The sequence below is a fragment of the Urocampus carinirostris genome, chromosome 9, assembly GCF_059441175.1.
Source record: "Urocampus carinirostris isolate Australia breed hairy pipefish chromosome 9, RoL_Ucar_1.0, whole genome shotgun sequence".
Classification (NCBI taxonomy): Eukaryota; Metazoa; Chordata; class Actinopteri; order Syngnathiformes; family Syngnathidae; genus Urocampus; species Urocampus carinirostris.
Window position 1 is genome coordinate 7,234,553 of NC_142357.1, and position 22,098 is coordinate 7,256,650.

The 22,098-nt window shown below is 36.4% G+C and overlaps 1 protein-coding gene across 1 annotated transcript in view; it reads right to left on the reverse strand.

Moving 5' to 3' along the window:
- The window catches only part of tenm1 (teneurin transmembrane protein 1), a 381,706-nt gene that overhangs the window by 27,936 nt on the left and 331,672 nt on the right, over positions 1–22,098 (reverse strand). The window contains exons 26-29 of the mRNA XM_088344425.1: positions 21,494–21,581; positions 17,125–17,321; positions 11,601–11,914; positions 8,543–8,715 (exon numbers count right to left, since the gene is read on the reverse strand). Of these exons, the coding sequence (XP_088200551.1) occupies positions 8,543–8,715; positions 11,601–11,914; positions 17,125–17,321; positions 21,494–21,581 (772 nt within the window). The remainder of the gene's footprint in view (positions 1–8,542; positions 8,716–11,600; positions 11,915–17,124; positions 17,322–21,493; positions 21,582–22,098) is intronic.

A 22,098-nucleotide genomic window follows, 5' to 3' on the forward strand; every position in this document is an offset into this window, starting at 1 on the left:
AGCCAAAGTAAGAAAAACTAATATTGACAATTATGCAGGACCAGAGAGCAAAAGATGAAAACGGTTGAGAAAACCACAGAGTAGGTTCAATGAGTAATAAACTGTGTTAGGAGTAAAGGCTTTAAAGAAGAACACATTCCTACACCACTTTTACCTTTCTTGGTAACGAGTACTGTACTGTAATATGTTATTAATAACATTGTCTAACTCAACCACCGTTACAATATGGTGCTTTAGTCCGCTACGTTTTGTAAAGCAGACGTCGTTTTACAACGCCTTCTGTTCTGTGTCGTTCCCTCCTTTGACCCGCTGGCAATACATTGCTCAAATAACAACCGAAACCAAGGTGGTCATGTTTAAATGTACCTAAAAATTACAACTGAATACAGTTACAGTGGCATCGTCTCAAGCCCATATTAAGAGGTTGCATAGTTTCTCCCAACTGATATTCTCCCTATCGTATATACTCAAATTTAAGCCATAGTTACAACCCCAAAACAAAATACTGATATCAGGGCGTCAGTTTGTATGCGCATATTTGGCTGTGTCAATGGTATGTAGATAGTGCGGTAGAGGCGTGGCTTGGACAGGAAAAACAAAACGAGACACAGACTTTCTGTTAATTAGTGCTGAATTTTGGTCTTTTTATTTCGGAAAATAGTTTAGCAATAAATGCAAGGGTAAAAAATGTACTTTATTTACGGTGTACCAAATTGCAATACAGTAAAAAAACATGTTAGCTATAAGTAAAAAAACTAACAGAAAATAAAAACAATAAATGACCATATACAAAATAAAATACAACAGTATCAAATAAGATACAATTAAATATAAGTGTTGTCACTCTAGTATTAAAAGTCATCCTAACGAAGTGAGTTTTTAGCCTGGATTTAAAGAGGCTTAGGCCAGAAACAAGACACAACTTGACTGAGAGCTGATTCCAGAGCCTGGGGGCAGCAACAGAAAAGGCTCGGTCACTCCAGGGTTTTATATTTTGACCTGGGCACTTTCGGCACAACGTCTTTGGACGTCAGAACTCTACCAGGAGTGTTGTTTTAAAATGAATTCTAAAATGGATGAGGAGCCAATGAAGGAATTTAAGGACAGGAGAGATGTGAGCAATACACCATGTCTGGAAAAAAACGAAAATATGTTGGACATTGCCCAGAAATGGAGAGATAATCTTAAAAACACAAGACAAAATGGATATGAATTGTCCCGGCTGCATTAATTTGCAAGCTCTCTAGATTGCAGAAGCCAAGAAATATGAAGGTTTCACACGTCCACGGGTTGGTGTACATGTTTTATTATCGTTCCTCTGTTATGTGGCTAGTTTTAAGCAGGTTTAGTTGGCTGGCTTCAGGGTGAATATTTATGGTAATTTGTTACTAGTTTTCTTCACACTAATATGGTACTTTCGGTTGTCAATAAATGGGGATGTGGGGACAAATTTACTATCTAAATGAAGTATTTAGTAATTGTAACTAATTACTCTTTTCAGTTATGTGCCAAACACTGGTAATAAATAGCTTTAACACATTTGCAGTTTCACACAAAACAATTAATCCGTGTGCATTGATGTGTCAAACCAATCCTGCAAGCTGACACGTTTGTGCCATTATCAAAACACAACGATCCGAAAAATGATATAATAATAAACCTGTACTGGGGCAAGTAAACTGGATCGTAATTTCGATCCCCTCCTCTACAATCAAACTGTTTTTAATGTGTTGGTCCTTAAGAGACAATCGAGATCGTTGCTCATATGCCAACGCTGAGATGGTGAACTCGACCTCTTAGTATGCAGCTGCCTTCAAGTATGTATAAGAATAGAACCGGGATGCCATTTCTGCCATGATAAGTACTAAAAAGCAATTAAAGGGTTGACATTAGAAGAAAGTGCTTTAATATTCTCCCACTTTCATTTTCTCCTACTTTGAAGTCTACACTATTTTTTTTTGTGTGGACATAAAATTAAATCCAATAGTAACTCATATTTCAAGACCTATGTTTATTTTTAATATACATGAATTAGACATTAATTCATATTCATATTGTAAATCATTCGACACAATGGTCACATAATTATGCAGAGGAGGGTTTAAAGTACCATATTTTTGTAAAATAAAATTGGAATTTTTCAAAATAAAATATCCTTGTTCCACTGTCAGAATTTTTTGTTAATTTTACAATGTATTTTTTCATTTTATGTTTTTTTTTCCTGCTATGCAACTGGCTGCCAACCAGTTCAGGGTGTCCCCCTGGCCATTGCCTGAAGATAGCAGGGATGGGCTCCAGCACCCCAGCGACCCTACTAAGGATAAGCGGTGCAGATAATGGATGGATGGATGAATGTTTATTCCCAAAATAAGTATCTTTAAGATACATTGTGTAATATTTGACTACTAGATGTCTCTGCGTTGTGTAGTTTAACCAAAAATGAGTGATATAATTCATAGGAATAAAAACTACAGAAACTTAAAGTGACCAAACAATACCATTACCATTTTGCTACCCGTAGCATCAATATGGCGGACATGTCACCTTTAAGTCAATGGTTCTTAAATAGTAGGATTCACTCCTCTCCCGAGTCCTCCAGAGAGTAAAGGCTCGTGCTCAGGTAATGCTCCATCCCGCTGGCCAGCGACACAACTTACAAGCCATCGGCGTTGAGTGGCTGGGCCTATTTGAATTTGGGGAACTCTCATTTTTAACTTTAACAGAATAAAGTGCAATTGCGCATACGCTACACTAGGGCACAAAGGTCTTCTCATTGGCAGAGTGTTTAGCTCATATTTAGCCTCCATGTAGTGCTTTAAAAACGGAGTATAAGAAATGCGTATGAAGTGTAGACACTAAGTGTAGCAGACCCTCAAGTAACTCCATTAAAAATATTTAACCTGAATGAGGAGACAGGCGAAGGTAGACGGGTTCTAGAGTCAAACAAATTCTCATCCTGAAAGTTAAGGCGAGGAAGTTTAACAAAGTGAATGGAGAGAGACTAGCAAAGACCGATGTGCTTGCTATGTAAAAAATGTTTGCAGCGGACAGCAAAAAGCCAAATAAAGTGTCGAGAGAGAGAAAAAACAGGTTGACGGAGGAGCAAAAACATAAACAGGTCCAGAGGGTAGGTTTGCAGACGATCAGACAAATGATGACAGGAAGGTGGGGGGTTAAAAAGAGGTCAACAGCCAATCAGCGTCCGCGGTTGATGGCGCCAACGGAGCAGACTCAGGTGCCCCGCATCAGTAATCATGACATTAGTTGATAAAGTGCTTGAGTTTTATATTAGTGAAAATGTGCCTAAAGGTGTAGATTTGGAGTGATCCGAGGTGACGTGTCACCACCAATATCAAACAATTGGTGTTTTGTTGTGATCAAATAAATAAAAAAGTTGGGGGAAGGGTTTGGGGTGTGCACGAGAGGATTTCATTTTCCAAGGGGGGCGTGGCAGAAAATAAATGAGAATCACTGCTCTAAGTGAACCTCCTCATGTGAAACTGATAAAAATGTCTTCACCTACCAGTATTTAAAAATAAATGCACATGTATAGTATATGATAGTCGATATATTTTTGCTTATTAATACAATTACACGTAATTAATAAAAAAAATATTAACCAGTTGGAGGTGCTAAATAAAACAAAATGTTCCTTTTAACAAATTACTTAAAGATATACTTTAATTAAATAACAAAAAGTTTTCTCTTTTTAATTTTGAATACTAAAACCGTAATGTACCGGTAATTGGTTGATTCAATTTTTTGTCATGTATATTTTTTATACTATCCTAATGCACTCCATTTATTCATCCATTCATTCAAAATTAGCAGAAGAATAGAGTAAACATATTATTTCACTTCATTTAAAATATGTATGAACATACATTACAAAATAAGAAAGTCTTATGTACATATTTCTCGTGTATTTTTATAGGTATTTTATTTTTCAAAATGTTTTTTAAATAAATATTTTAATTAAAACAAGAACTACTATTTTATTTTATTGTTTTCAAGGTAAACATTGACAACAATTGACAAGTAACAAAAATCGCTTCTATCCTTTCAAAATTTAAAAGTGAAGATTCCTCAAGCAATCTCTTTAAGAAGAGACAAATACATTTAAAATGCCAAATTGTAGGTGGAGAACTGGTTTAAGCAGGTGCAGATCTCGACTTCTTTGTCAAGGGACTCACTGACCTTTCTTTGACTTCGCTTCCTTCTGTTTAGTTTGGATGCTTGTTGTCATGCTGTTCTACTCTTTAGAGCTTATCTCATAGCTCTTCAAAGTCAAACAAGGGAAAGTCTGTTGGACATTTTAAAGTGAGAATAAAATCTTATTAGCTAGAGGGTCGGGCCAGGTTAATATTTGAATGAAAGGCTACCTGGGAATACCAGGTGCTATATCTGAATCGGATCAGGAGACTTGCTACTGGTAACCATGAAAACCAGTACTATCTTTTCCATGATGAGGAGGACTTCAACCCAAAAACATGCTTGGAGAAGGGTGGGTGTTACCAGGGTGTACCCGAGACTAGAGGTAAGATCGGGCCAAAAAAAAGCACCCGAGCCCGACGCAGGCCCGAGGGGTATTAAACCCGACCCGGACCGAGCCCGACTAATTAACTGGATTTGCTGGCCCGGCCCGAAAGGGGCCCGAAATTACATATTTTATTTATAAGGAGGGGTGATTTATGATAACAAATTAAACTCTGCCTTTTGTTACAACATCTAGGCCCAAGTTAAATAAAACTGTATAAACATTTACATCTTTTATATTTCTGTGTCTGCACTGCAGATGTTACATTAAGCGACAATCTGTCATTGACGGTTTTTTTTTTTGAGGTAGCGAAAACATTTAAGGGCGTCCGTCATTTTGACGACTTGATCATTGGGCCATAATCCACAGCAGCAGTAGTAGTACGTCCTTAAGATTTTAGCGCAGCACTTTCATTGAGGGGGTGTTGACGTGTTGTGCCCTTTTCCGACTCCTATGCAAATTCCCCCCCCCTGATCGTATTCTATATAAAACGCTTATTAAAACAATAAAGCGAGCTAATTATAATAATTGGGAGATCCTAGTCTATATAACGCGTTTATTTAAACAATAAAGCGTGATTTTATTCTGCAAATTGCGTTTTTTAACTCTTACCAGAGTGCGTTTTCCTCGTCAGTTCTCCTCTCTTGAGTTTATCCTTAACTTCTTGTTGGTCCGACTCCATATCGGGGATACCAGGCCAAAATCACGCGAATTTGCGGAGGGGAAGATTATTAAGAGGACAGCATTCACGTCACGTCACGTGCACAGAGCATGCTCTGGCTCCGTTAAAAGCAATTACAGCTCCTTCTCCGTTTTATCCAAATTATTTATTTTATAACAAGTATTCCTTGGTCTAGTATCCATACATAGTTTAAGTATATATTTTTAATGAACATATATTTATAATTATTAATTAATTAAAAAAAAAAAAAAAAAAAAAAAAAAAAAGCAGGACCGAACCCGACCCGGCCCGACCGTATGACTGACATTTCAGGCCCGACCCGGCCCGAAATTGCCTCGGGTTCGGGTTCGGGTTCGGGCTCGGGCCATAAATCTTAGGTCTACCCGAGACACACCACAGGAAGTAGTGCCCTAAAGACAAACACAGTTAAAAGATAGAAAAAAATACACTTCTCAGGATTTATGGGCTAACCAGTCATCGGATTGTGTGCACAAACTTTGTGGCACATGTGGAACACAAGCTACTGGTTTCCTTCTACAAAACACCAGTAAAGAGCATTCTGGTATACAAGTGTCACGTACTGGTCACAGTTTGGTATGCTTAGAGCATAGAATAAACACACAAAGAGGCATCAACCAAGGACAGAACATTATATACTGCTCTCTGCCCAGGCTGGAAGACATTGCTGGACTGCCAAACCGCAGCAACCACTAGACCACCAGTGGTATACAGACTGATGAAAACGCAGTATATTTTATCTCTCTAGCCACATGTTACAATGACCTAAATTGTAATCTATTCCATTCTATTCCTTTCTAAGATCTATGGCATGTACATTGTCACTGTAAAATGTGAAATGCAGAACAAAAATAACAGTTATCTCTATGTAACTGGTGAAAAGTGCAACAATTTCACTGCCATGGTCTGGGTTAGAATGCCGTTGTAACCAATAAAGTACTTCGTAAATTTTTTTGTGCTTATTTATCTCAACATTGTTTTATCTTATTTTTCTATTCCAAGTCTCTATAACGTGAGAATTGAGTGCCAATTCTAATCTCATTGTAAACAATGTTCACTACGTTGTTATAAATGACAATAAATACAATTCTAATTCTAACATGTATAAAAATAATAAAATTTTTAAAGGTTAAGAGAGCGAAATGTCTTCACGAAAGGATTTTGAACATGCTATTAACTATCAAAACGGGTCAAATTGGATCCAAACACAAGTTGAGCGTAAAATAACTCAGATCAAATATATATATTTCTAGAGAGGAATAAATCCTCGTTGAATACTGCGGCAGCCAACACAGCAAGCCTTAAAAGTGAGCAGAAAGGTCATATCATCGAAACCTGAGGGGGGAAAAAATCAAGCCGCTTTCTTGCCATTTGCCAGTCATAAATGTTTTAACATCATTTATAACTTCCCAGGCTCTCTTTCTTACACGCCGCTGAAAGTTCGGTGGAGCCCTGGTGACTCGTAAACGCTTTTGCAGCATATTGGGGGAAGATACAGATAGGGGAAGATGCATCAGGGTGAGGTTTACGATCTCTCATATGTCAGCCATATACAGTTAAATGAATCGGAACATTACCGTATTTTCTACAATATAAGGCCCCCTGGAATATAAGGTGCGTCCCCCCAAAAAACTTCTTTTGTAATATTTTTTTAATATATACTGGGCCATATATAAATACCGGGCACTGGACTATAAGGCATATGAAATTTAAACTAAAGTAAGGGCTAGGTTTGCACAAAAAATACAGTATTTTTGCATTGATTGATCAAGTTGAAATATATCACTGATCACAGTCGCTAAACATTGAATGCAACGGGATTCAAATGCAGATCATGGCGGGGAGAGTACCTTATCCTATCCACTAGACTACTAGGAATACTGACAACATGTAAAACAGGATTAAGTTTTAGCTCATCATTACACTATTTTTTGTCTACCCTGTTAGCTAATGGAGAAAACAGCCAGCGTGAAAGTATGAATACATGCAAAAAAAAGTCCAAGAGGGAACTCATTTGTATATCTGAAGATGAATCAGATTATGGATGTAATTTAATAAATATATTGTACATTTTATGTTGGTATTGTCTTCATAGTTTACCTTGTCAATAAAATATATTAATCATAGAAGCATTCAACAACGTTTGTCACATACGGTACTTAATTTGCGCTGAAAAAAGTGTTTTAATGATTTTTAGTTACTTTCTGTTTTCCCAATTCTCTATCATTCATATTTGGTACAGAGACTAAAAAAATGTGATCTAAACTACTTTTTTTAATCCTGGTTTGTGTGTGGGTGTTTGAATGTAATTTATAGGCTCAGAAACGGCCGAACCGATTTTCATAAACATTTAAACAGTTGTACTTTAGGACTCTGTGAGTGTCTTTAGTTAGTTTTGTGTTACCCAACAAATCAATAAACATCTGCTTTCGTGTGGTCTGCTTTTTTAGCCAAATTATGTACTGCAGCTCCTGACCACTGCCCATCCAAGCAGCCAAATTCAATCTTCTATCAACTAGGCTACTTTACTATTACTTAAAGAAGATCAAATGTCTTTTCATATGCCATATATGTCCCTAGTAGCCTGTCACAGTGAGGGCTCATCACTCTCCCTGTCAATATCCAGGTTCGATCCCTGTTGACATCATTGTAATGCAATCATTGTCAGAGATATTTTTCGACTTATCAATACTTGCACATATATGGTAATTTACCAGTATGATTTTCAATTTTATCCATATATAAGGCACACCGGTTTATTTAGGGCACAAGTTAAATTCTTTTATCAATTTGCTTTTTTAGGTGCGTCTTATAGGTAATTGGTTTCATCTCAGGTACTTTCTTTTTTCTTTTTCTTTTTAATTTTACATTTCGGCAATTTTTGAGGAACACCCCCCTTACGCACCCAAGAGCACATAAAGCAAAGACTTTTCTGCTGTAGAGTAAAAACAATAAAGGGTATTATAATACTGTAGATTAAAAAAATATATAGTAATTAATTTTGTACTTGGTTATTATTGGTAATATATGCCCTCTGCCCTCTACTTTCATGTTTTGTTCAGTTAAAACTAGTTGGTATTAAGACACAACCCTTGTTTCCGTTTATGTTTTGTTCAGTTAGATTTAGTTTGTGTCCCAACATATCTTACATCTTCTTTCTTTCCGGTCTTGTTACTTTGATTTATTGAGTGTTTCAATATTTTTATTACCTTTCCATGAATTGTAAGTTATACAGCACTTTAAGTTGCAATTCAATGTCTGAAAAGTGCTTTACAAATCAATTTTGATTTGATTTGACGTGGTACCTCGTTTGAATGTGTAGATAGTGTCACTGGCTGACATGTTGGTGCTGGTGATAAAGTTCTCCCGGTTGGACCCTTCGACTTCCACCCTGGACCAGCGCTCCAGGTTGCCCTGGAAACCACGCACATCACCCGTCGGTAGAGTGATGTTGGTCACGCGCCCTTCGTTGTTGTACCTGCAAAAGTAAACACAGAGGCCATGATGGAGAAGTGAACAAATACTATGTTGCCAAACAGGCGATTGAAACATGAAACATGCTTGGACACGCTATGACACCACACTTACACACATGCGCCAGTATCAGCTTTGATTTATGCAGGCCATTGTCAAGCCGTGAGAAGGTAAATAATTCAAACTGATGTGTTTGCACACTTTATCTTTAAATTGACCATTTGGACAATCAAAGCCACGAAAAGATAAATTTTCCAGGCAAATAGCTGCACGGCTTGGAATGTAACAATGTGCTGATAAAACTGAACCGTGTACAATTTTCGGGCATTTAATTTCCATTTTGTCACTTTCATTTGGGACGTCCAATAAGAAATTCAATTTTGGTCAGAAGTCAACAATTGCGTAATCAAGTATACACTATGTACTGACACCATTATAGATTTAGAAATCTCATCTTTCTGCAAAATAATTGGCTAATATTACCTTCCAGTCCCAACATAATATTCTCCATAAAATTAAATTGAAATTTTATTGAATGCAATTTTTTATTTCTCTAATTTGTAGTTCTTGATTTGTAATCAACCAATACAGTTTATTGTGGGGGTTGTAACCCAAAAATAACTGTAATAGTCGGAATTTATTGTAGAAACCTTTTTTTTACAATTATCATAAAACTAAATACTCTATTTTACACTAAAACAAAAAAAACACAACACTTTTGACAGGCTCAAGCATTTCTTTACAAAATAAAAGTACTGTATAAACATTAAAAGCTAAAAACATATGGGTTTTATTTTACAAATAACTACTGTACTTTCAAATAACAATCGAAAAAACTGTTTAGCCAATCAGAAGAAATAACACAATGCACAATGCAAAAAAATGAAATAATGAAACTATGTAAAGTAAACCTCGTTATAGCAAGGGATTACTGTGATTATTATTATTCTTTTCTTTTTATCTCGGATGTCTCGTAACGCATTTTATATCCGATAACAATACTCAACTATTGCATGGTAATAAAAATAGAAACTATGAATATTGTTATTGATATATATTTAAAACTACAATCTCTCTGCAAGAAAAAGACTGTTATTACTTTCAAATTCCAACATCTTTTCTTTAAAATTGAACTATATTTTATTGAATTGAATTCATTATTCCTCAAATTTCTTGTTCCTGATTTGTAACAGCCAATACTGGAAAATTCCACCGTTACAAGTACCGATAACTTGATAAGGGCTGCTATCAGGACTGATAATGATACTCGGTATTGGTTCTTCTACATCCATAGTTACTTCAAACAAGATGTACATACTGAGAGTATCATTTAAGAAATATCAAGCACACCACTAAATTTAGAAGTCACAATTGCAAGTTACTTGTTGGCCACTCGCAACATGACGGCTGCTTCATTTATAGAAACACATACTTCTTTTTTGTCCCAAATTTACATAAAAAATTGTGTTGTTTTTCCAGTGTGCTCTGCCATTGTTCTTTCCAATAAAGCTGGTCCAATTAATAAACAAAACTACAAAGACTTTGCTTTTAATGTCTTAAAATGTTTGAAGCCTCACAGAAGTATAGGTGAGTTTGTAAATAAACGTTGAAAAAACATCTGCTAGCGCCGATATTTTCCCCTGGTAAACATTGCAACTAAAAAGGTGTAACTGCCAATTCACAGCACCTTCTTGCATGACTCAATAAGGTCAATTTTTAGTGGAGTCTCTGTGAGGCCATGCACAGTGGTTGGTCTACAGTTGATTATAAAAATCAGGCGCAGCAGTCAGGGGGTGATTAAACTGGCTTCGCAACTCAGTCTTCATCTTAATATAGTTTGATGTCAATGTTGTCTCCGTTCTGTAGTCATTTCATAGAGAGTATTAATACAAGTAGAACAGCTTGCAACTTCATCCAGTGTATTACGATGTTGCCTCTTCTTATGGTCCTTGAAGTACTACAGCTTTTGACTAAAACAAAATGAAAAGTGCAAAATGTATGGCTTTATTATGGCATAGTTATAGCTTTCTCTCTCTCCCTGTATGTATATATACATAAAATATTGGACAACTGGGAAGGATATTGCATAGAATGCTAGTTCGTTATAATGAAATATTATGCAATGCTTTTGTTGTTTATTATTTAGTATTATGAACTCTTTACATCTTTGTCACTATTAGACAATCATGTTGCTATTTTTTTATTCTTTGACCCTTTAGAGCGGATCTGCTTTTGTAACCTAAGATAATTAATAAAAGATAAGGGCTCAGGAAGGGGCCTTTAGAACAGGTTTCAATATACATATGTCTGTGTTTATATTCATCTATCTATCTATCTATCTATCTATCTATCTATCTATCTATCTATCTATCTATCTATCTATCTATCTATCTATCTATCTATCTATCTATCTATCTATCTATCTATCTATCTATCTATCTATCTATCTATCTATCTATCTATCTATCTATCTATCTATCTATCTATCTATCCATCTATCTATCTATATATACATACACACACATATATATATATATATATATATATATATATATATATATATATATATATATATATATATATATATATATATATATATATATATATATATATATATATATATATATATATATATATATATATATATATATATATACATATATATATATATATATATATATATATATCAACCGTGTATATATACCGTACATATATTAGTATATATTTATACGTTTATATATGTATATAATGGGGGATTATTAAAAGACAGATAAAGTACATAGACAGATAGAGTAACAAAAAAACTTGGAGCTGACTAAAAACAGACAAATCCAAGCACAAACATAATAAGGAATCATCCATTCGACGCCCAGTGAGTGCTGGACTTACTCATACACGGTGGTCCAACTGTTCTCATCACTCTTGGTTGCTAGGAGACCAGTGTTGCCGTGGTAAATGATGTGGGCCACATCGTGACCTTGTGCAGAAACCTTCCTCAGTGTTCCGCTGTTGCTAAGAGACAAACGGTACACTTGTCCAGCAGGTATTGCGAGCCAGAGTGGAACGCCATGAGCGTCCCGCTTCACTTGCAGTCCGTGAGCATCACGAGCCGTAACCGTTGACAGCAAGCTGTCTCTTCCATAAGAGAAGTTGAAAAGGAAGTGGCCCGTGATCAAGTGCTTGGTGTACAGGTGGGAGCCATTCTGTTGTAGGACAAACAACGTGGTCACGATAATATTTCTTACATTGTCCATATTAGTTGTTCATATGAGCGTCTGTGGTCTTGAAATAGATTATCGTGCATTAAAAAAATGTCATGCCTGAAAGCGAAAGACTCTCCGCTTTATGTTTCGCTTGTATGTTGCAGCCAGCTTTTAAATTGTAGTCTTCTCAACTACATACAGTACATCTATACAGTAAATAATATCTGGACAATTGTTCTACGTTTTAAAAACATATTTGTCATGGATCTACACCTGTCAAATTCAGCCAATTGCAATTCTCCTTATTAAGCGATAATAAACCTTACAAAGTGACAAACACAACACGGCAGCTATTTACTCACAGCAAGATAAACTATATGAAACAGGGATGTCAAACTCACTTTGGCTATAAGGCCAGATCCAGATTTTCCGTTCTCCGGTGGGCTGGATTCTTAATAATTTTAACTTAAATTATCTTAGTTTACTGTAGTTTTTCAGTATTGTGCTTTATCACTCGGCCTACTTTACTAGCCTACTCGACATATCATAATCATTGATTACAAGGGATCTTTTCTAAGCATAGCATATATTTCCACAGAGAATGGAAACAATATTTTACAGTTTAACACCGGAACCAACCCGCCATGCTATACCAATTCAAGTGGGAGCCATAAAAAAAAATATAATATTTGCCTTAATCTTCATACTGGTTTTAAATGAATAAAAGAAATACACAAAATAAATGTTTTAGCAGTGCTTGGGCAATAGGATGATACTACATTAGATCAAACTACCAGGTTGTGCCGACTAAAGCTGGGAGTTTATCCTTCAGTACTCTCTAGCAGGATTTTGTAGACTTCATCCTCATCAGCAGCCCACAATGACGTTGTTTTCTGCTACCAGTAACCGAGGCGACCGGATTAGGAATGGGCAAGACAAGATGTTTTTTTTTTTTTAAATAAACTAAATTCCTGTAAAATAATTATTGTATGGCAGAGTTAATCAAAATAGAAAGTACGAGAAAAACATATAAGTTTAAAGGTATGTGTCTCATTCCGTTGTATTCATCTAGAAAGTTTGCCTTGCGGAATTCATTCCTTGTCCTATGCCTAATACATGTATTAAAATTCTGCTTTCAAGACAAATATATTGATCCTGTTATTTATCGTACTCAAATTGTAGAAGCAAGAAAAATATGAAATGAAATGAAATGATCTGCATTTCTATAGCGCTTTTCAAGTCAATGACTTCCCAAAGCGCTTTACAATGTGCTTCACATTTCCCAATAGGGGCCGTGCAGCCATGTAAGGCGCTAACCTGCTTATTGGGGGTCTTAGGGGTTCAGTGTCTTACCCAAGGACACTTCGGCATGTAACACGGACAAGCCGGGATTCGAACTGGGATCCCTTGATCCCAAGACGAGCGCTCTACCTCCTGAGCTACTACAATCTTGAAAAAAGCTAGATTCCTTATTTTATCAGTGTTTTTATTTGTTTTTGTTATTCCTTTAGATAAGTGGTCAAGTCTCTTGAGAAAGTGTGCGCCGACTTAATCCGCGGCGACAAAGAAAAGAACCTGAAAGTGAAGGGACCGGTCCGTATGCCAACCAAGACCCTGCGCATCACCACCAGAAAGACCCCCTGCGGCGAAGGCTCCAAAACTTGGGATCGCTTTCAGATGCGGATCCACAAACGCCTCATCGATCTTCACAGTCCCTCCGAAATCGTCAAGCAGATCACCTCCATCAGCATCGAGCCCGGTGTGGAGGTCGAAGTGACCATCGCTGATGCATAAATAGGCGACTGATGCAATAAAGGATAGATGGAAAACTAGCAAAAAAAAAAAAAAAAAAGTGGTCCTCAGCTTGTCTGACTTGAGGACCCACTATCCTACCGTAAGGACAAGCTGAGACCCAAATCAAGAGCAAAAGTCTGATTCTCACACTAATTGAAACACATTATTGTGCAGTTCAAAGCAGATATAGTAGAACAAATATACCGGTAGATATTTTTATTTTACATTAAAATTTGAGGATATTGTATCTCATGGTTTAGTGCAACTGGAATTGGGGAGTATTTCATTAAGGGGAACACAAAATCAAGCATTTACTGTGAAAAATTGGAGCAGAATATGATTCCCTTCCCACCAGAAACTGGGTAGCAGGGCAATGTACCAGCCTGACAATGACCGCAAATACACTTCTAAGAGGACCAAGGCTTTTCTAAAGGGGCTAAGGGTAAAGGAATAGACTGGCCAAGCATCTCTCCAGATCTAAATCCAATAGAACGGAGAAGCACACGATCTAAAATATCCCCGACCTCTGTCATGGAAGAGTGGAAGAGCATTCCAGCGGCAATTTGTGAGGCTCTGGTGAGATCTATGGCCAGGGGGATTAAAGTGGTCCTGCAAAATCATAGTGGCAACACAAAATAATAAACTTCAGGAACTTTTACTCTAGGCTTTTCTTCCCTTTTGTCACCAGGGGTTCATTTCCTACTGGCTGTATTTTGAGTTTTTTGAGGGTAAAATAAATTTACACTGCTATACAAGCTTTACACAGACCATCTGTCATTGTGTCAAAACAATGTTTCTTCAATGTTGTTCAAAACGACGTAATGATGAAATCTCAGTAGAAATGTGAGGGGTGTACTCACTTTTGTGGCATACTGGAATTAATTTTTTCTCTCCTCGTTTTAGGATTGCTCAGCTAAGGCAAAGTCCCGCAACTCACTAAAAAACGGGTCCGCGACTCCTCTTTGGGTTGTGACCCACCAGTTAAGAAACATTACTTTAGATTACTTAACCATTAAAGTTTATACAGTACCTTCACAGAGAGATGTTTCTGGAGTTCAGTGTATGCATATTACATAACAGCTCAATAAAAATGAATGCACTGAATAATTAAAATCCATTAAATGTTGAACAGTACGTAAGCGTTAAACATGTTACTGTAACTAAATTTAGAGCATCTTTATTGGATCTAACTGTCAACTGGAAAAGTAATATCATCAGTTACAGTTAACTACTTGTTTATTTCATACCATTCAATTACCGTACAAATGCTACACTTAGGAGGCTAAAATCTGAGTCCTTCAAATGTCTTTAATACAGACACCGAAATTGCTTCCTGGGAAAGGTCTCATAATACTGTTTTTGCTGAGAAAGTGGTGAGCGTTGCTAGGCAATGGAGCAGAACGCTCTGACATTGGTGAAACAGCAGTAATGGTTGGACCAAACAGGAGAACAACAATTGTACGATACTGAGTCACCACATCATCACGATGCACTTGTGGCCTGCAGGCGTTTTTGAATCCTTTATTTATTCTGGTGACAATTTGTGGGATCCTGTCTACAAAATGATCTCTGAACTCAATGAGGCAAGGCTGAACACAGGCGCGTTTTTTATCCTCTACAATATTTTATTTAGTTACCACAAGAACTTAATTTCCTACATTCTGACGTACCAGCACTAGTATCTGAGTCTACTCGAGGAGACATCCCTTTTGGTAAATGTGGTTTTGATTTTCTATGTTTTCTTTTTAGTTCTTTTTATTATATTCTCAGTGGTGGTTGTGGTGGGGGGATTATAGGTGAGCATTGATGCTGGGTATTGTTGGAGAATGACTTTTCTTCCTCCTCTCGCTTATTTTTATATCTGGGTTATGAAATGAGAGGTCGGTCAAAATAAGAGCTAAAGATGAGCAGATTCTTCAAAGGTTTTATCACAGAATATTCCAGGTATAAATAGCTACAGACAAGTGCTATAGGAATCACAAATGCAAAGCCTAGGGGGGTTTACTATCATACTTATACAAAAAGGACATGAGAGGTACGAGCCAGCCAAAGCGCGCCAGGGAACAGATCGGCTAATTGGGCGCACCTAGGACTATAGTATTTAAGAGCAACATTGACAGACACTCATTGACAGATTGTTAAATGTCATGCCCACCCGAAAGTCCTCAACACCTGATTTTTGTAGGACTTTATAATCATTTTATGGACTTTGATTTTTTTACCAATTTTTTAATTCCCTCCATTATGGAGTGTCTCTTGTTGCTTCCTTCTCCCCCATTAAAGACTCTAAGATCTGAAACATGTATCTGCATTTGGATCCTCTCTGCGCAACATAACAGGGCAGTCCATAAGCTGATTATAAATGAATTGAAAAGTTAAATATCAAACATTAAAGTGGTCCCACATTTGAATGGAGCACAGTTCTATTGATGATAGAACATTTACTCAAACCGCTTAACATTTGCCTGGGGAAATCAGCTATTTTGTTGACAAGGATGAAAGATGCACATGAGGTCATCTTTCTCGTTGAAATTGATTAACTCATTACATCTCCTCACAAGCAAAAACTTGATGTTTCCTGTCTCTCATTGTGTATTTCACACAGAATGTTAGGGCAATGACACTTAAAGCAGCTTCTGACTGTAAAATAAAACACAATTCAAATTACATACATACGACTAAATAAAAGAAGAATGAATACAATCATGATCAAAGTTACTGCTACTTGACAGGGGCAGATACTACCATTGGATGCCCACTGATAGCAGTTTTAGGAAAGGAAACTGGATTTTGTGTAACTTAAAACAACCTGAACAAATAAAATGTTATGAACTGCACAGACGCGCTAGGTTCTGATATATTCAATGAGCTCTGAACATATTATTTATCAGTCAAAGTTAAGTTAGTTAACATAACACAAAGTTTAATTAAGAGGGTAATTTAACTATTGGACTTTAACAAGAACAAGGGCTTGGATTTCACGTTGTTATATTTGACATATTTTCTCAATTGTTATTTTGAATCATTGAGTTAAAAAAGGCTGGAAAAAAAGACTTGAATTTCTTTAAACTTGACACTTATTCTCTCAATGTAATGAATGGGTGATGGACTTTCGTTATATTATTTATTAAGTAATGTTAGGTCAGTTAACATAATAAGTAACAAATATGATGACGAGGGTCATTTAATTTTTGAACTTCAACAAAAAAATGGCTCACAAAAGGCTGACATTTCACATTTTTATACTTGACCCTTTTTCAATGAAATGAACTAGTATTGGGAAATACTAATGGGAAATAAAAAAATCAATACAATTGATAAAGTAATATTAATTACAGAAAAGTACAATTGCTGCTAGTTTTCATGTAATTGTTATAATATAAGAAAAAACAATCTCCATATTCAGAATTATGTACCTGGCTGAAGAGGTAAAGCTCCTGGTCGAGTGGGGAGCTGATTTCCACCAGACCAGTGGGGCCAGGTTGAGGCTGGTTAGGGCTGATAGCCCGGATCCGGATGTTTCCAAGATCGGCGATGTACAATGTGCCGTTGGGACCAACGGCCAGAGAAGACGGAGCCTTGAGACGAGCATCACGAGCGTAGCCTCCGTCACCTTATAATTGAAAAAAAAAAAAACATTTAAAAAAAGAAAACTGTACATACCATTGAACATATATTTTTGGCAGGAGAGGGAAGTATACATGAATCCAAGTAATCCTTTTATTTTGTTCTTTAACATTAGACAATCGCAAAGGAGATTGCATAGGAGGTCAGTTCGTTATTTTAACTATCATTTTAACTCACCAATTTATCGTATTTTGATTATTATGCGCCTTTCACATCATTGTCAATATCAATCTGTAATGTTGTTGTTTTTTTATCTGATTTTGGTGATTTGATAAAAATAAAGAGTTGGCGGAGGACCTTTTAGAACAGATTGGAATTTCTTATCTGAGGGTTGGGTTCTCTCCTGTTCGCTTTGCAAGTCTATTGACGTCTTATCTCCTTGTTTTGAGCGTCTAATTCTATTATGATGAAAAAAAATCCTGCCAAATGTAGAACTAAATGTATACATAAATAATAATTGACAAATATATGTCATATAAGTAAATTGATACATAAAACATTCTCTAAGAATGTAATCTATTCAATTATTGATAAATTTTGTTCTGTATCCATTTATTTATGCATTTTGAAATTTAGTTTTTCAGTATTTATTTTGTCATTTGTGTTTAGTACTGTATTTTGTCCAGTATTTTCGAATACATTATTTATATGTTTATGTATTCCGATGTGTACTTTGACGTATATTTTTTAACAACAAAAATATTGTGTATTGTCATTTATTTCGTCATTAATATGACCATGTAGATTGATGTGCATTTTATTGTATAAACTGTCATAACAAAATCTTAGTTTTTCACCGATTGGTTGATCTGTGTAGTAGTTCATTCATCACCGATCAACCAGCAGGTGAAAAGCTCAGGAAACTGAACCACCTCCCTATTAGAATAACTTTTTTTTTGTGACTAAATACACGGCCCAATAAAAGACAAAATAAATTAAATAATACACCACAAAATACATGACAAAATACCAGGCACAATAAATAAATAAACAATTAAATGCTTTCGTGCCATATTTAGGTATTAGGTTATGTATGTGTTCATTTATTTATATGGCATTCATTTCTAGGAATTACATTTTGCATTTAATTCTACATAAAGCAGGTTCAGTCCTCCGATACACCGATTACTCAATGGTCCGGATCATATCACCATGATACCGACTCAATGCATTGAAGTTGCGGTAGCACAGCAGGATAAGAGCTTGGCGAAGCCCTTTAAATGTAGCCAGCAGGAAGCGGCAGAGCCTCTGGCGACTCAGTGCAACTGGCGGGATGCGGCTTTACCTTTCTACATCATACAGTACATCCGTGGCTTTTTCTCTGAGTGTTTTGCGGGTGCACGCTGACATTCAAAGACAGAGTGACTGTGTGAGTGTTCGTGGTGTGGACATGGAAACGCAAAACCTCTGAAGAGTGTAATCATCAGTTAACAGCAAGACATGATTGAAAAAATGCAAAGCAAAGCTCAGGAATAAAAGGAACCGTTACAGCCAATTGGCTTGTGCTATGGGAGAGAGTTTGAAAGGGAAGGGGTAGGGGGGAGGGGGGCTGCTTTTTATGAGCTGAATTAAATGATAAAATCACATCCTCTGACACTTACAATGGAAAGCATTGGCCTAACTGACAAAAAAACATCTGCTTATTTGTTTGGTCCTTTTCTCAACATTTTATGAGATTTCCGCTGCCCTGCAAGGATGTGCCAACCGCTTTAAAACCTTCATCTGTTATAGCGGAAGAGCTTTTCATTCGCGGGCCATAAAATGATTGGATTGGAGAGGCTTTTCTCGTTGCGGTTCCAACAGATATTCAGGTGAAGGTCTTTGCAGAGGAGAAACAGCCGCGTGAATACAAATACAAGCATCTCACATAAGTGCACCTCCATGCTGGTTGGTCAACCTCTATTTCCATCACGTTTGCACATTAAGCCTCCAGTTGTCTTCGGGTCAAATGACCTGCCACTATGTCAACCTCCCAATATCCCCATGAATCTTTTTTTTTTACTTGAAACTTTGAGACAAAAAAGGTTCATATTAAGTTTAAACATTAGTTGCTAATCAATATAAGGCGAGAAGATATAAATGGATTTTTTAAATGCAAGGAGGACAGAGAGTAGGGCTCTCAGAGAAGAAAAAAATCCATTCCTTAAAGCCCTCCTCTGAGCCCCCACTTTTTAAATGAATATTCAAGTTTACAAAAAGCATATTCAGCCCTAAAAGGGAGTAGGAATCAACGGACATTAACATGACTGACCGATACGGACAAAAACAAACAAAAAACAGTGTGTCAAAATAAGGAACTGGTATCCCAATCAATCTCCTTTGCACTCGTCCAATAGTTACATACTGATCATTTTGATGATTAAAACGAGCCATGAGTCAAATGAAGTTAAAATCAAGTTAAGAATTTTTAACACCACACGGAATGTTACAATGTTTTAATTGTGTCTTGAACCAATAAGTAGCAACGTTTTGATTTTTCATATTTTTGTTTTGTCTCTTTTTATTGTATTGCACTGTTTTATACAAATGAGGAAAAAAAAAGACTGAACAATGATAACCCACGGCTCCTCTATAGCTGCATTTTTTTAATCCACCACTTTTGTTTTGCTGAGTTGCTGGCACGCTGGCAGTTGCCTTTTTTTATTAACCTCTCCGCTCCTCTCTTTGAGCCACTGCCTATTTTTAAAATTTAATCGTCATTGTTTTTTATTGTTTCTCTGCCCCTATTTCTTTAGAACGTATTGCTGTGGTTATTGACGCTATTTAATTTCAACCTGAAGTGAGTCCGTCAACATGGCGGTCGACCATGAAAAAACAACCTCAAATTATTAAGAAAAACAAAAAGGTATTTATTTTTTTAATATTCTCTCCCTTTCGCAATTTAGCGTGTATCAATTTTGACTGCTAACAAAGAGCAGCGAGAAGTAAAAGATAAACTAAAAACTAAAAAGGCAAACACGCACCCCTGGGAGTAAAGTTCGAATGTTATTCTTTCTTTATTATTTTGTTTGTGCTTTTGCTTTTCAATAATTTCCTTAGATTTTTCATTTTTAGACAATAGAAATAACAATTTTCTTTATCTATTCTCTGGATTTTAAGCTGCACAAATCTATTTATAACGGGCTACAGTATTTCTCATCGGAATTAGGTAGGTGCACATCAAGATCTCCCTTTCGCTCTCAATCTTATTCTCTGTGCAAGCTTGATTTTGTTGTTAAAATACATTTATCATGTTCATAAAAAATAAATGACATTATTTTACCATTAAGAAATCTGCCCAAAATACTAAGAGATGAGGTGCTACTAAAAAAATGCAGGCCATGAAATGTTCATAAAGGAAAGTGTTGAAACTTATTAATTCTGAGTCTTCACAAATAAAAGATGAAATGTTGTTTTTTAGGGCTGGTCCTGCAAGCCAAGTTAATTGGTCTGGTGGCCCCACAAAAATATTAAACTTCGTGTTTGCTTCGGGCGCGGTCCTGTCAATCAAGTTAATTAGTCAGTTCGGGTCAGGTCGGGTGTCAATACTTGTGGGCTAGGTCGGGTGACGATGGATTTTTTAGGCCGGATCTTAACTCTATATGCAACACATGTTTTGATGAAAGATACATTGTTTCCTCTGGCAATATGCAATTTGGTGTTTAAAATTTAATCAATCTGCATATACTGTATAGGGGTTTAGTGACAATGGGTCATTTTGACATGTGATGTATGCAGAAAATAAATGAGGACACAAGGTGAGTTAAAGTCATTGTCATTGGCCAAAGCTTGGATTTCTTTTCACTGAAACAAATAATGTGGAAAAGGCAGAGAAAAGACAAACAAGCATGAGGAAAGGACATTTGAAAAAATAAAATCTGTCAAAAAATGTAATCACTCTAGAGAACAACTTGATGACTTAAATTACAGCTTATTATCACGCTTCTAAAGTCTACTTTTAAACCAGGACAAGAGCTAATTTCAAGCACGATACGTGTTGTTCTCAAATCCTATTAGGCATTATCTAATATACTCTCATTATGATCGCACCATCGCACAACACAAGGACAGGGCTGTGTTTTGTGTGAGTTTTGTGTGTTTTTGAGTGTGTGTGTGTGTGTGTGTGTGTGTGTGTGTGTGTGTGTGTGTGTGTGTGTGTGTCTTGAAAGTGCCAGATACCAGAGAAGCAGTCACAGTTGGGATCTATCTTGCAGTCACAGTCCGTAGGCGCGCCAGAGATAACTGATATCTCCCCATTGGTTGACACCTGTGCAGTGTTCAAAAAACCATGTCACACAAGGCAACACAACAGACCAACAAGGACAAGAAAGGTGTAGCATCTTTATTGATAATGAGTTTTTGAAACAGTTTCAAAATTTAAACGACATGGTCAATTGAAAGAGTACTGTATTTTCCCCACTATAAAGCACCCTTGATTAGAAGGTGCACGCCTAAAGAACACTCTTTTATGATAATTGTTTCAAATAATTACAATGAAGTAAAATTCAAACTACATTAAGGGCTAGGATCGCACAAAAAACATAAACGTGCACTATTTTTCCATTGATTGATCAGGTGGAATATATCACTTATCACATTTGCATAACATTGGAGGCAACGGTGATCAAACCCATATCGTGGCAGGGAACAAGCCAGATCCTATCCATTAGTCCTCCAGGGAAATAGACGACACACGAAAAAGCATTAGGTTTTATCTCATCGGCATAATATTTTTAGTCATAGTACAAAATTATTGATGTTATTATTGAGAAATACAGTATTGT